Raw genomic sequence first — 14,948 nt, forward strand, 5'->3', positions numbered from 1 at the left:
AAGGAGAGAAATTCTAAGCAGCAGCATGAGGGATGGGCACTGTGTCTGAAGTTACTCTATGGGGGGCAAAGATGTAGTAGATCCAGGATTTGAGATCAAGCAATCTCACTACAGATTCTGCACTCTTAACCACTACTTTACTTTATTTATACCCTTATACATATACCTTTATTAAGTAGAGAGCATGCCCTAAGTCAAGACTTGCACCCTAGTTAGACTTAACACACAATTGTACCTTGAAATCTTTTTCCTTGTTATGGGAGGAGTAGAGGAGGGACACTGAACACCATGTAGAGAAGTCACAGAATTTCAAAAATGAAAACGACCCTAGAGATCAACTAGACTAATAGGTTGGATTGTGCACTGAGCAGATGCACAAAAGTAACAAGATCTGCCCAAGGACATACAGCCAGCTGGTGGGGTATGGATAAGAATGCTGAGGCCTGATTCCCAATCCAAAGCCTTCTCTATTATAAAAATCTGCTATACAATCTTTGCTCAGATAGGAAAAAAAAAATTAAAAAAATAAACTGGCATATATAAGGTCCAAAAGGAATCTATACTATCATTAGCTATACACTAATTTATGAACATCAACTAAAAAATATTTTTTTAAAGAAATACATAAATGAGGTTAATGACTGTACATTAGCAACAAGATTAAACAACAGCAACAGTTTGTGTTTCTGAAACTAACTATAATTATGGAATTCCACTTATACCTTAAAATTGTACTTAAGTAATTTACTGTAACTTTCCAATATTTTAGTTTCAATGAAAGCCAAGAAAAATCCCACTACTGTAAGAGTTCCACAAGGAATTGTTTTCTTTACAACAAGTCCCTGTCACAGTTGGAGCTTATACAAAGAATCTTTTCTCTCAGAATAAAGAACTTGCCCTCACCCTACTTGGACTAGCCACATTTTTCTCTGCCAAGTCTACTTTGGTCAAAACAAATATCGTCCTTCTTCCATGAGGATCCATTTGACTGACTAAGTCTGTAACAATGCTGCGTTCAGCATCCACTGATCCATCTGAAAAAAATTGAAATGATACTGTAACAATTGCAAAGTAGATCTTTAAAACTTCCACAAGCTATACCTTATGTCTATATTAGAGTAAGAACATCTTTCTTAATACCTTTATCTTAGCTAAAAAAAGAAATTCTAGCCAATAAAAATTGCTATGTCTACAGTGAAATTCATTAAAATATTCCTAACTTCTTCAATTCTATTTACTAATCGATGAGTAAGAGGAGAAGGTAAAACATATTTATCTTGTACACTTATATTTAGAGCTTACATTGCTTAAGAAGGAAGCATTTCAGTGCAATTAAAATCTTTTGATAAGATTTACCTTGGATACATAGTATGATGGCGTTAGGATTCTGCATATAAGCTTTGCTGATACTGAAAATGGTTTCCTTTGTGTCAGGAGCCATGCCTGATGTCACAGTCTTGAAGAAAAAGGTTTTAAATGTCATTATAAATGTTTCCCATACTATGAATAAAAGACATGTTTTGTATATACTTACATTAATCACACCTGGTAAGTCAACAAGCACCATCCTCTGTAGTCCTGGACCTTTTACGTTTAAGGATATGGTCTACTCAGGGAAAAAAAGCAAAACACAAAATTTTTAGAGGCAATTTCTTGGGAATTTTTTGATGAGATATATTCTGAAAATTCTCTATTTCATCCATTTTGGATATGGTGCTGAGTTATTAAGTTACTAAGGAAAAGTTACTCTTTTCTGATCCTAAAAGTAATTATTCTAGAAAATTACCCACAAAATGATACACTATTTGGAATAGTGAAAAAAAAACCCTATGTATTTTGGAACAGCTGCAATCTAGACATCAATGCCAATACCATGGTTTATTTCAAATCATAAAAATTGGATTTCAATAAAACATTATTGAGATGAATTATAACACTCACCTCAGGGCTAACAGTGCAGCCTTCTTTCACATTTTTCCTCATTCGAAGTTCTATTTCATGTCTTAATGCTGCAAGCTATGAAAGGAAAACAAAATTCTAAGAAAATCTTCAGTTAAATAATCCATTTAATTGTCTCTTTGAAGTTACACAGATTACAAAGTTAACACATGAGCTTCACATGAATTCTACTTACATCTTCCTCTTTGGTAAGATCAAACTCTCGAGAACTATCTTTAAACAAGGCCACATGGTGAGGACCTTCACTCAGAGTCACCTGAAATGAACAGAAATTAAGATGTAATAATGCATTTACAATTCTTAATTCCCATAGCACTTATATGGTCTAGAGGGGGCCACTGCACTGCACGAATCCAGGTATCTCTTTATACTATACATCAGGAGCATCCCCAGGGGCTGTCATCATGGCAACTCAAAAATCCACAGAATTTTGTCTATATTGTCCATACATCTGTCACCTGTGTTGTAATTTCCCAGCAATACTGCCAGCTATTTAGTATCTTTCAATACCTAAAATGTTGTGCCCCTCTCATTTCCCAGTCAATGTTATACAGAGTATGGAGCACAAACACATCAATTTAAAACTTCTAAAAGAAAAATCTGACATTTAACTTCAAAGGTAAATTTAGGTAAGGGATGATTAATTTATCCAACATCCATTTATCAGGAGTAACTGTGTCACGTGTTGTAGGAGAACAAACATGAAGAACTAACTTTTTCTCTTATCAGAACATGATATGATATGTAGTCAGTTCATTTTCTGTTTTTCCTAAATTGGAAGTATCTCAAATGCCCACCTAATAGTAAAGTGGATCTATAAAGTTTAGTACAGTTGCACAATACCACCGAGCAATGAAAAAGCAGCAAGTCTTATGCAGCACAGTTGAGTTCAGTCAGACATTCACTACACTCAAACAGTGAACTCACTACAGACTGGGAGAAATAGACAGGTTTAGAACTCACTATAGTCTGGGAGAAATATACAGCAATACCAGGACAGTGTAGCAAAACCAACAGTGTCCTAGAAGAGAGCTGTACTGACTACATGGGGCCTAAGGGAGCTTTCACCCAAGGGGTGACATCTAAGCAAGAAGTTCTCTAACAACAACTTATACGTTAACAGTCAGTGGTTTCCTGAGAACTTCTAAACTTCACATTCCTTAACTTTTCAATTGTAACTTTTCAAGCTTTTCTATAATGATACAATTTCACTTTTAAAATTTAATTCCTTCTACTGCAGATGAACTAAACAGACGAGACAATAAACAAAAACCAGCTGTTTAAAGATAGCCACAGAGCAACCATGGAAGCCTGCACAAGTTCAAGACCCTGAAGGATCCTGGGGACATAGTCCTGCAGCTATTTTCCCTCCGGGCATTTGCTGACTTGTGGCAGAAGGCAGCTGGAGAGAAAAGCTTAAAATCTATAGCAGTCTTGCTGGTTGAGGAGATGAAGTCACAATTCAGGGTCATCAACAGCCATCATTTAAGGTGCCACGGGCCCACACAGAAATGGACAGCAGAAATGCATCTCCAAAAACTGAGCCCTATATTCTGTGTACAATATCCCTATGAGGCTTTTGTGCATTAAGCAACAGCAGAAAGAAGCTATTAGGCTAAATGTCAAGTCTAGATTTTGGCATTCTCACTGTTCAGGGGAGACAAAAATATGGAGTGCAGGTCCATCGAGGAGGAGAACTCTTGGTAAATACCAGAGGAGTCATATAAAGAGACCAGCCTTGTCTGATTCAAGGAAATCTGCCTGTGCATTACCTGCCTACTGGAAGAAACTGAACTCCTTCCTAAAACAGCATTATCCACAGCCACTGAAGTGAGCTACTAGTAACAGTGGAAAAGGTAGTTGACTGCAAAACATAGGATGTGTGGTCAGTTCATTTTCTTTTTCTCCTAAATTGGAAGTATCTCAAATGCTCAACCAATAGTAAAGTGGATCTATAAAGTCTAGTACATTCACATAATACCATGGATCAATGAAAAAGAAACTAGCCTTATTCAACATGGTTGAATTCAGTCTGACACAAAACGGCGAGGTCTGTGTGAATCACACTAGACTGCCTGTTGAAGTTATAAACAGACTTCATTTCCGGAAGATTTCAGCATCTAGCATCAGCTTTATTGCCTCACTTTTTATTACTATTCTGACCTTCATTCTCAGTGATTTCAGTTCTCTTATTGTCCAATTACTCTCTACCTGCACACACCAGCTGAATGAAAAGAAAAAAACATATAAACCAAAACAACCATACAGCTTCCCCTTGAATTTACATCCACAGACCTTAATGGGGACTTGAGCACAACTCAGCAATCCTGCTATTGCTCAACTTCCTTCATTAATGCACCAGAGGAGTCACCACTCACCTAGAAAAGACTTCACAACTTCCCTCTTACCTCAATCTTCAATACTTAACAGCTGAAAATGTAGTTTCTGATTTCACTGAGGAAGTGGAAGTAATCAGAAGGAAACTGCCACATATTCTACTTATTTACCTCCACTGGTGTATTCAATGACCAATTCTCAGTCTTCACCTTCCACGATCTATCAGCAGCAGTTGACCTTGCTGGTCTCCTTCTCTTCCACGATATTTTCCTCACCTCATTCCAGGACACTGCACTGTTCTGGTTTCCCTCTTCCCGCCCTGGCTGCTCTTCACAAGCTCCTTTGCGGTTTCCTCCTACCTCAACCTCCTAATGTTGGAATGCCCAGGAAACAATACTTTGTCCCGTGTCTTCTCTCTGTCTCTACTTACTCCCTTGGTAATTTTATCCAGTAAGATCGTGGCTTTAAATACCATCCTTAGATATTAAATTATGACTCCTAAACTTTGTCTCTACCCCAGACCTCTCTCCGTATTGTATATCTAACTGTTGATATGTTAACACCCCAGCAGTCCAAAACTCCTGCTCTCTTCCCAAAAGCTAATTCACTCTAATCTACACTTCCCTGTGCCAATTACATGTGTTGATTTATTCAGGTCAAAAACCTTGCAGGCATCCTGACAACTGATTTTCTGTCTCTCAATATAAAATATGTCAAGAAATTCTGCTTATTTCACTTTCAGAATAGATCCATAATTCAACCATTTCTTATCACCCTCACTGCTACTTCCCTGGTTCAAGAATCACCACCTAACCACCTCTGGGGTTTTGCACTTTCTCTCTGAGTAGAACACTCTTGGACTAGATATCCACATGATTTCCTCCCTAAATCTCTGCAAGTCTTCATTCAAATACTACCTTTCCAATGCAGTCTTTCAACATACTGGCACTCTCAGTTCACTTGCCTAGTTCTACTTTTTCTTTCTGCACACTTAACTGCTTTCTAACACACTACATATTTAGTCATTTATTGTCTGTCTCCCTCTACTACAATGTATCCTCCATTATGGCAAGGATCTTTGTTTTGTTTACCAACACACTGCCTAGAACAGTGCAGGTGTGTACTCATATAACTCATTAAACATTTGCTTAATGAAAGATTCTGTAGCCATAAGACTTTCTTCCTGTGACCATGGACGAACTGTCATTGCTTCTATATGCGCAACTTACATGCAGAGTCTCAGCCTCTTTCACCTCAAAGACTTTGCGCTTGCAGTTGTTCCCTCTCTCTTGCATCATCATTTTTTTTCTCAACTAGATCACTACAATCAGCATAAAAATGCTACTGCCCCAATTCTGTACTTTTTCTTACAGTAAAACTAAAAAATTATATTTAGTGACTCCACTTTCAATACTGTCATTCTCTAACTCAGCTTCTCACTAATCTTACTCAAAATAAGATCCAAAGGCCTAGTATCAGCTCAATGTAACCTGGTCCTCCACTGTGTCACTGTCCTCTTCCATCATTCTCTTCTCACTCACTCAGCCTGTCTCACTGGCCCCCTGGCTGTGCCTCTACTGATTTCTACAACACGGATACTTGCAAATGCTACATATCTAGTTAGAATTCTTCATTTCAACACAATGAACAGACTTCACTGAAGTGTTTATTTTCCTGAAGAACTTCATCAGATCACCTATTTTCTTACCTTAACTGGAGAGCGTGTCATCATCTCCCCAGATCCTCGCGGAAACATTCGTGCTTGAGCAATCATTTCCAACACGCTAGTTTTTCCAGCACTCTGATCTCCAACCACAACAACCTTACCACAAAATAAGTAACATGTATTCAAATTTTTCAATACTAACTTAAATTTCAATAGATTGGGAATGCTGCTGAGGTTTTCTAGTCTTTTGAAAGATCTACAGTTAAGTGATTTTTAAAAATCATCCATAAAAAAAATGGTTGATACATGTATGCATATTGAAAATATAAATAGCAAACCGTTACTTGGATTCATTATTTATGGCCAAATTTTTATTAAAAACTTGTCAATTTAAAAACACTATTTCAAAACCAGGTCATTAATGTTCCACAAATCTCTTTCATAGTTTACTTTTAAAAAAGACATTTTCAGTTCTATAAGGTTAAATTTCACTCATGTGCCTAATTTAACCTACTGTTAGGTATTCTGGTACCAGGAATATTGTGGTTACATAATGCCAAATATCTGATAGCCGTCCTTCATTACACATAAATGTAAGTAAAACAATGGACTAAAATAGTCAAATAACATTCAATGCTGAAGATATCATCTAGAACACATAAGTAGTATTATTTAAGTAAAAAAATGTCTGTTTATATATATATAGATATATATGTATATGTGTGTGTGTAAATATATGTGTCTGTATATATGTATTGTGTGTATGTGTATATGTATTCATATAACTTTTTTAAAGCCTAAAGTGTTTTTTGCTAATGGGTAAGCTCACTATGTATTGATTTATCACTTACCCTCGGCAGATGATCTTGGGTATTGTAACTGGCATCATAATCAGATAGAACATCAAGAACTTCGGAATACATGTCAATCAAAGATTTCTATAAAAATTTAAAAATTAATACTACATAGCAAAACATTAAAAAAAAGTCAAGAGAAAAAAGCTGACAAATCCATGTTTTTCCATAATCACCGTATTATTTTAATTATGTACATACATATTTTTAGTAAAACAGTATAAAATAAAAATCTATTTCTTTCTACCAAATTTATCCATTTTATTTAGAGATACACTGATTCAACAAAGTACATTAATTCAGAATGTCCTAACCTTATAATTAAATGGAAAAAGAGAGAATTTGTTATTTAATATTGAATACCTAATATCTACTACAAAACCACAGTAATCAAGAAAATTTGGTCATGGCACAAGAACAGACCCATAGATCAGTGGAACAGAATAGAGAGCCCAGATATAAACCCACACATTTATGACCAATTAATGTATGATAAAGGGGCCATGGATATACAATGGGGAAATGACAGCCTCTTCAACAGCTGGTGTTGGCAAAACTGGACAGCTACATGTAAGAGAATGAAACTGGATTACTGTCCAACTCCATACACAAAAGTAAACTCAAAATGGATCAAAGACCTGAATGTAAGTCATGAAACCATAAAACTCTTAGAAGAAAACATAGGCAAAACTCTTTTGAATATAAACATGAACTTTTTCATAAACATATCTCCTCGGGCAAGGAAAACAAAAGCAAAAATGAACAAGTGGGACTATATCAAACTAAAAAGCTTCTGTACAGCAAAGGACATCATCAGCAGAACAAAAAGGCATTCTACAGTATGGGAGAATATATTCATAAATGACATATCCAATAAGGGGTTGACATCCAAAATATATAAAGAGCTCACATGCCTCAACAGCCAAAAAACAAATAACCCAATTAAAAAATGGGCAGAGGATCTGAACAGACACTTGTCCAAAGAAGTTCAGTTGACCAACAGACACATGAAAAGATGCTCCACATAGCTAATCATCAGAGAAATGCAAATTAAAACCACGTATCACCTCACACCAGTTAGGATGGTCAACAACTAAAAGACAAGCAACAACAAATGCTGACGAGGATGTGGAGAAAGGGGAACTCTCCTACCCTGCTGTGGGAACATAAATTAGTTAAACCATTGTGGAAAACAGTATGGAGGTTCCTCAAAAAACTAAAAATAGAAATACCATTTGACCCACTAATTCCATTCCTAGGAATTTTCCTGAAGAAACAGGATCACAGATGGAAAAAGACATATGCACCCCTATGTTTATCACAGCACTATTTATAATAACCAAGACATGGAAGCAACCTAAGTGTCCATTAGTAGATGAATGGATAAAGAAGATGTGGTACATATACACAATGGAATATTATTCAGCCATAAGAAGCAAACAAATCCTACCATTTGCAACAACATGGTTGGAGTTGGGTATTATGCTCAGTGAAATAAGCTAGGTGGAGAAAGACAAGTATCAAATGATTTCACTCATCTGTGGAGTGTAACAACAAAGCAAAAACTGAAGGAACAAAACAGCAGCAGACTCACAGACTTACCAAAGGGAAAGGGACTGGGGAGAGTGAGTGGGAAGGGAGGGATAAGGGGATTAGGGGACATTATGATTAGTGTACATAATATGGGGGGGCACAGTGAAGGAAGTATAGTGCAGAGAAGACAAGTAGTGACTCTACAGCATTTTACTATGCTGATGGACAGTGAATGTAATAGGGTATGTGGTGGGGTCTTGATAATAGGGGGGAATGTAGTAACCACATGTTGCTCATGTGAAACCTGAGCATAAGATTGTATTATCAATAATACCTTAATAAAAAAAAACTGAATAGCTAATATTAAATACCCAACAAAGGAAGACCATTAACACCATAAAGGCCAAATAAGATATCAGGTGACCAACTGAAAGGCAATCACCCTTTATCAAGTCTGGCATGTATATGAGAGAGAGAAAGAGGGACTGAAAAAGGATCAAAGTAAGAAAGCAGCAGCAAGAAGATGGCTGAATCAGTAAGAATGATTAATTTTGATCACTGGGCTGGCTAACATGTGAGAGCATCAGGATGACATTCAGTACTGTTTCTCTCTATGGAAACAGGATCAAACATGGTACTTGGTAAATAACAAGCTTCAACTAAGTATCTGATGAACTAAGGAGCAAATAAACTAGCTGTGAAAAAAAAGGCTATTATCAAGCATTTAGTAATTAAAGGTAAGTTTTAATGTCAAGGCAGGAACAAAATGAGTGAAATTGCTATCTCCTCTACTGAAAAATAAACAAAAAAAATTGTTCAGATTTTCATTACCAATTTACTTTATGAGAGAAAATATGGCTTCTTAGGTAAACTCTCAAAATATATTAATACTTGGACATCACTTTGCTCAACTGCCATGTATAACTTTATTAAATTAAAGCCATCCTATTTATTTGCTTCATACGGTCATGATTTAGAGCCAGAACTACTAACACATGTTGGTCAAACTAGCATTATGTATCTTAAGACCCTGGCTTCAGAATATATGTACCATGATTTACTGGAGTTTTGCTAGATACAAGTTTTGTTCAGGTATATAAGTTAAAAGAATTACTTCCATTTAATTAATTAATTGATTGTTTCTTTCGGTATCATTAATATACAAATACAATTACATAACCACACTGTGGTTACTAGATTCCCCCCATTATCAAGTCCCCACCACACACCCCATTGCAGCCACTGTCCATCAGTGTAGTAAGATGCTATAGAATCACTACTTGTCTTCTCTGTGCTATACTGCCTTCCCCATGTCCCCTGCTACATTATGTATGCTAATCATAATGGCCCTTATTCCCCTTATCCCTCCCTTCCCACCTATCCTCCCCAGTCCCTTTCCCTTTGGTAACTGTTAGTTCATTCTTGGGTTCTGTGAGTCTGATGTTGTTTTGTTTCTTCAGTTTCTTACCTCCATTTAATTTAGCACATAAAACTTGGTTTAGTGGAGAATAATAAGATTTAATCTGTTGATAATTGTAATTACCAATATGCTGATGACAGTCCCAGCCTATGAAAAGTCCTTTAAAATGCCTAAGAAACCATCCCAAAGAACATGTTAACTCTCTTAATACTGAAAAAAGCATGTTAATCATTCACTGAAAATACAGGTAAGGCAATTATGATGAGTCATATATAAATGTCCATCAACTCACAATTCTGACTTTATAGCTGCAGTAATTAAATAAGCCTAAAGATAAACTAGATATTTCTGAAAAATAAGTTGATTCACAAGAAACAACTGTTAAGAGTATGAAGATTTTATAGGCATAGGATAAACCAAATGTCTGGAGACTATAATTTGTAAAATGTCTTAATCTGGGAAGAGACCTCCTGTCTTCCAAGGACATTAGGTGAGAAAGAAAAGGATGATAGAACACTTTACAGTTCCTTGAAAACTGATACTGATGAACACACAATGTGAAGTGGCAAAGTTCAGAGAACTAACAAATTAAGATGAACTTAAAGTACCTTGAGCTTTCTGTGATGGATGCCTTTGTCATCTTTCTGCAATACTAATTTTCTCAATTCTTTGTTTTCTTTTTCTAACCGTTCCAAGATTCTCTGGTACTTTAACTGCAACAAAATAATACAATTATGTAAGAAAAAAACAGGTTAATAATAAGTCTCAAAATCTTCCAAAATCTTGAAGTCATATTCTGACTACTTAAAATGAATTATTTCATTTAAAAAACTTCTATGAAAATGTTGAGAATAAAATAAATAAATATTACCTCATAAAAACAGTAAAATTCATTATAGTCTTCTATTATAATTTGGCATTTCATTTGGAAAATTCTTTGCTATTTACATTGAAGAAATTATTTCAAAACACTAAAAATGTAAGAATTTAAAGAAGCAATTTGTTATGCTTACTCTATGAAACAGTCTTTCCTATCATACCAAAATTTTAAGTTTTCATTATAGGGACAGTTGACAAAAATTCAAATTCTTCCCATTCTCCATATTATTCTATGTTTTAATTAAAATAATAATAGCTAACAGTACTTGAGCATCATTATGTGACAGGCCCCTGACTATTTCACCTGCATGAAATTCATGAAGTTCCTTACAGTTTCACATGAGGAAAAGGTTGTACAAATTCGGAACTTGATGTTATATAGACACTTGGTAGCCATTCAAAATCACAAATTTTGAATAAAGGTCTGAGTCAAGGGCTCAAACTCTTACAAGTTTGCTAAGTTTCTTTGGCCAGAGATTACACATTAATTTTTAAATTTTGATATAAAGATAGATTTAAAGACTAAAATGTTAAAACAAGTTATTTTTAACAAAGTCAATGCCAGCTGTACAATTTTCTTCTCAAATATATTGATTCTTTTCTACTTGGTCTCCTCAATGTGTACACTATTATTCTCTAAACATTAACAATGTTCAGAAAACTATAATTACTTCTTCCTACAACCAGCAGAATTGCTAATTTCCAACTTTTAATATTATGTGTTTTATAATGGAAAATATTTCTTATAAAATTTTTTGGTGGCTGTAATCTTCCAAAAAACAAAGCAAGGAACAGATCACAGCTCTATCCTGAAAACCAAATTAGAGAAAAACATGTTATGTAGTTGAACTATATAGTAGAGACAGAATTATAGACTAGATTCTACTATAAACTTTTTTCCACAGAGCTTGTTCATTTATATGTAGTAACAGTATATACAACAAACTTCATGCAATATCTAAGAATTAGATCTTTGCTAATATGGCAGCCTCTAGTCACATGTAGCTATTGAGCACCAGAAATTGGCCAGTCTGAATCAAGATATGCTATTGAGTGAAGAACACACAACAAATTTCTATGATTTAGTAAATAAATACCTCATTTATTTTCATACTAGTTACATGTTTAAATTACACTATTTGGGATCTACTGGGTGAAGCAAAATGCATTAAAATCAATTTTGCCTGTTCTTTTTTACTTTTTTTATGTAAAAATTTTAAATGACACATGTAGCTTGCATTGTATTTCTACTGTACATTGATGATAGATAATCCCATGGTTCATTATATCAATATTCCATACAGTATTTGTGTCAATGACCAGTGGCTGACAATTATAATTATAATTGCACATGTTGAGCGGTTGATATCAACAAAAATGATATAAAAGGGTGATATGATTTCCATTGGCTCATGTCTTCATAAATATGGAATCAACTCTGAGTTCTACATTTTCTGGGGATGGGACCATTCTTTGGTCCAAGTCCCCATCTGGTAGCCATCCTGCAGAGATGTGCTACTAAGCTGTTCTCCAATGCTCTAGACCAGTAATTCTCAAACTTAAGGATGCATCAGAATCACATGAGGTCTTTTAAAAACATTGATCACTGGGTTCCACTCCCAGAGTTCTTGATTCAACGGGTCTGGGATGAGGCCAATAATTTGCATTTCTAACAAGTTCCCCAATAGCACTCTTTGAGACCAGAGATTCTTAACTTCTGGCTGCAGACTGGAATTGCCTGGCTGGGAAGCCTTAAAAATGGATATGGTGATGCCCAGACACAAGAGATTGTAAAATATAGTAAGGTATGAGAATCAATGCATAGACATTAAGGAAGCCTGCAATGCAAAATGTACTAATTGTTTAATTTCACCTAGATTGCCCTTGTTTAATATTTTCTTCCCTAAAAAGAGACACACAAGATGTCTTTTTAACTTAAAAAAAAGAAAAAACTTGTAATTACTTCATATCATTGTTTTCTATATAGAATAACTAACATGGAGTGGGTGATAGGGCAATTTCTGCCCTAGAACGTTATCTACTGACTACATGGCACAGAAAAATAGGTCTTTAAAATAATGACAATTTTATAAGCAACAATAAGAGAATAGCTTTTCTAAGTAATGTAAGTAATACCTTTGGAAAAGTTATTACCTGTTTTTGGGCTTTAGAGAAGCAAAGGAAAAAGTTCCTGAGGGCTCACTAGGCCTATGGTAGATTTAAATCCAATTTCTTTAATTGCTACTTAAATTAATTAGTCTATTAATATAAAAATTCAAGCACAGGTTTATATACGGTCATCCCCAATTCTTTTTCTACAGTTTTTCTTTATAATTAGAAGCACAAGATTCACTCAAAATTAGGCTTTTACATATCAGTAAGTAAACCACACCACAAGTTCCTTCTTTATTTCTTCTCAATTAGCTTTTGCATTTATTTACATCTATTGATAAAAAGGTTGTCATTAAACATGCTATATTTTGCTTCATTAAAAAAATTAATTTTCACATCACCAACTTACATTAGAGTTTAAGAAAAAGTCCTTGTTTTTTGTATGCATCATAATTACCTGAGTATGCAGAAGTTCTTCTTGAAGTTGGTCAATTTTCTCTTTGTCTGAAATCTAAATATTTAAAATAATTTTATTTGAGTAGAACTAGGTTTATACAGAACATACAGAAGTTAAACTTTTTAAAAAATAAGAGTAAAAACTGGCTTTATATATATATATATATATAAAATCAAAGCAAATTTTAAATCAAATGATTCAAAAGAAACACTTGTATTCAATAAAAATAGTACATTAAAATTTTATATTGTTATAATTAAATCATTTTCTTAAAAAAAATCATTTTCCCATTGCCATTCTAGTCATTTCTTATGAATGGCTTGTTAGAAAAATAAGAGATCAACACATATGGTTACCATATCCTTCACATGTTTTATCCTCAAGCATAAATACTTCGATGCTTGGAGAAATAAGGCACTGATATCCCTAGAGATGTGCTTTGGAAAGTCAGATATCTTTTATCATTTACAGCTACTGAAAAAGTTCATTGGTCATAGTGTGTATCTGAAGTAAATAGTATCCATATTTATTCTGTAATAGATATTTAATAAATGCAAAGAACTTGCATTTTCAGAGCTTTAAGTGGAGCTAGATGCTTGTTTTTAAATCAATTTCAGCACAAGAACTGCTAGCCAATAACATAGCGAATGCATCAGTAGCAATGAAGTCGAGTAAAGCATCTCTACTGGATCTGAACATAAAAGTAAGATATAATACACAGGTATACAAGTATTATGGAAACTACCTCAAATTGTTGTTAATGCCAATAGTTCTAAGAAAAAACATCCAAAAACAACTTAACAGGTTTTAAAGTAGTCATAATACAATTCTAAATATAAAAACACAATCATCAAATATAATTAAAATAATGACACTTATGACAGATCCACATAACTACACTTTGTTTTGACTTGCTGATGAGGTACAGAAGTTGTCATCTTCAGTCTTTCAAAATAATTATCCAAATTATGATAACCAAAATTTATAAACATGAATTTATTACATAGGAGACAAAAATCAAGTTAAAATTCTTGTAAAGCCTATTCACCTTCCGTCACTCGCTATTTAAGCAATGAAGACATGGTAGCAAATACATATGAAAAAAATTTCAATGATTTGCTTATTGAGGGAGACATTAATAATTCTTACCCATGTAATTAAAAAGCTATTTTGATATTTTAATCCCTACTTCCAAAATAATGTCTCAAAATTTTCCCTAAACATCTTTAAAATAAAAACGACACAATGCTTGCTGCAAACGATAAGGTACATGTATTTTCTTGAAAAGCCTATGCCTGAAAATCTCCAAATGTGATTCAGTAATCAGCAAAAATGTAAGACAAATTCTGTATTGTTTTCTTATTCCTGTATAGCAAGCAGAGACCTGTGGATAGAAGCTTTTTTTTCATTTGACTGTATGTTTCTAAAAAATGGACAAGAATTATTAATAGTCTCCTAAATGTAAGGAAACAAGCAAGGTGGGGAGGAGTCCACAACCCAAAGAACAAAATCTTGAAGACCAATGAATAAATAACTCCATGTTTTGATTATATGATGTCATCATACTATAATAATGTGGTCACAAAAATTTTCTCATGCAGATTAAATTCCCAATTCATTTTAAAAGATACTTTGATTTACTCTACTCCAATATTCACCCAACTGCAATTATTACTATGAAATGTACAAACAGTATTAGTAAATAAAACAAATAAAACTAATAGTTTTATT

General features: G+C 34.2%; 1 protein-coding gene across 7 annotated transcripts in view; it reads right to left on the minus strand.

Moving 5' to 3' along the window:
• The window catches only part of OPA1 (OPA1 mitochondrial dynamin like GTPase), a 97,721-nt gene that overhangs the window by 60,098 nt on the left and 22,675 nt on the right, over positions 1-14,948 (minus strand). For all 7 annotated transcript variants that reach the window (XM_037024165.2, XM_037024167.2, XM_037024161.2 and 4 more), the window contains 9 exons: positions 13,218-13,271; positions 10,378-10,482; positions 6,814-6,900; positions 6,005-6,118; positions 2,135-2,215; positions 1,942-2,016; positions 1,535-1,606; positions 1,357-1,456; positions 904-1,034 (listed from right to left, as the gene is read on the minus strand). In XM_037024165.2, coding sequence (XP_036880060.1) covers positions 904-1,034; positions 1,357-1,456; positions 1,535-1,606; positions 1,942-2,016; positions 2,135-2,215; positions 6,005-6,118; positions 6,814-6,900; positions 10,378-10,482; positions 13,218-13,271 — 819 coding nt within the window. The remainder of the gene's footprint in view (positions 1-903; positions 1,035-1,356; positions 1,457-1,534; positions 1,607-1,941; positions 2,017-2,134; positions 2,216-6,004; positions 6,119-6,813; positions 6,901-10,377; positions 10,483-13,217; positions 13,272-14,948) is intronic.

This window comes from Manis javanica, chromosome 3 (genome assembly GCF_040802235.1).
Source record: "Manis javanica isolate MJ-LG chromosome 3, MJ_LKY, whole genome shotgun sequence".
NCBI classification, from domain to species: Eukaryota; Metazoa; Chordata; class Mammalia; order Pholidota; family Manidae; genus Manis; species Manis javanica.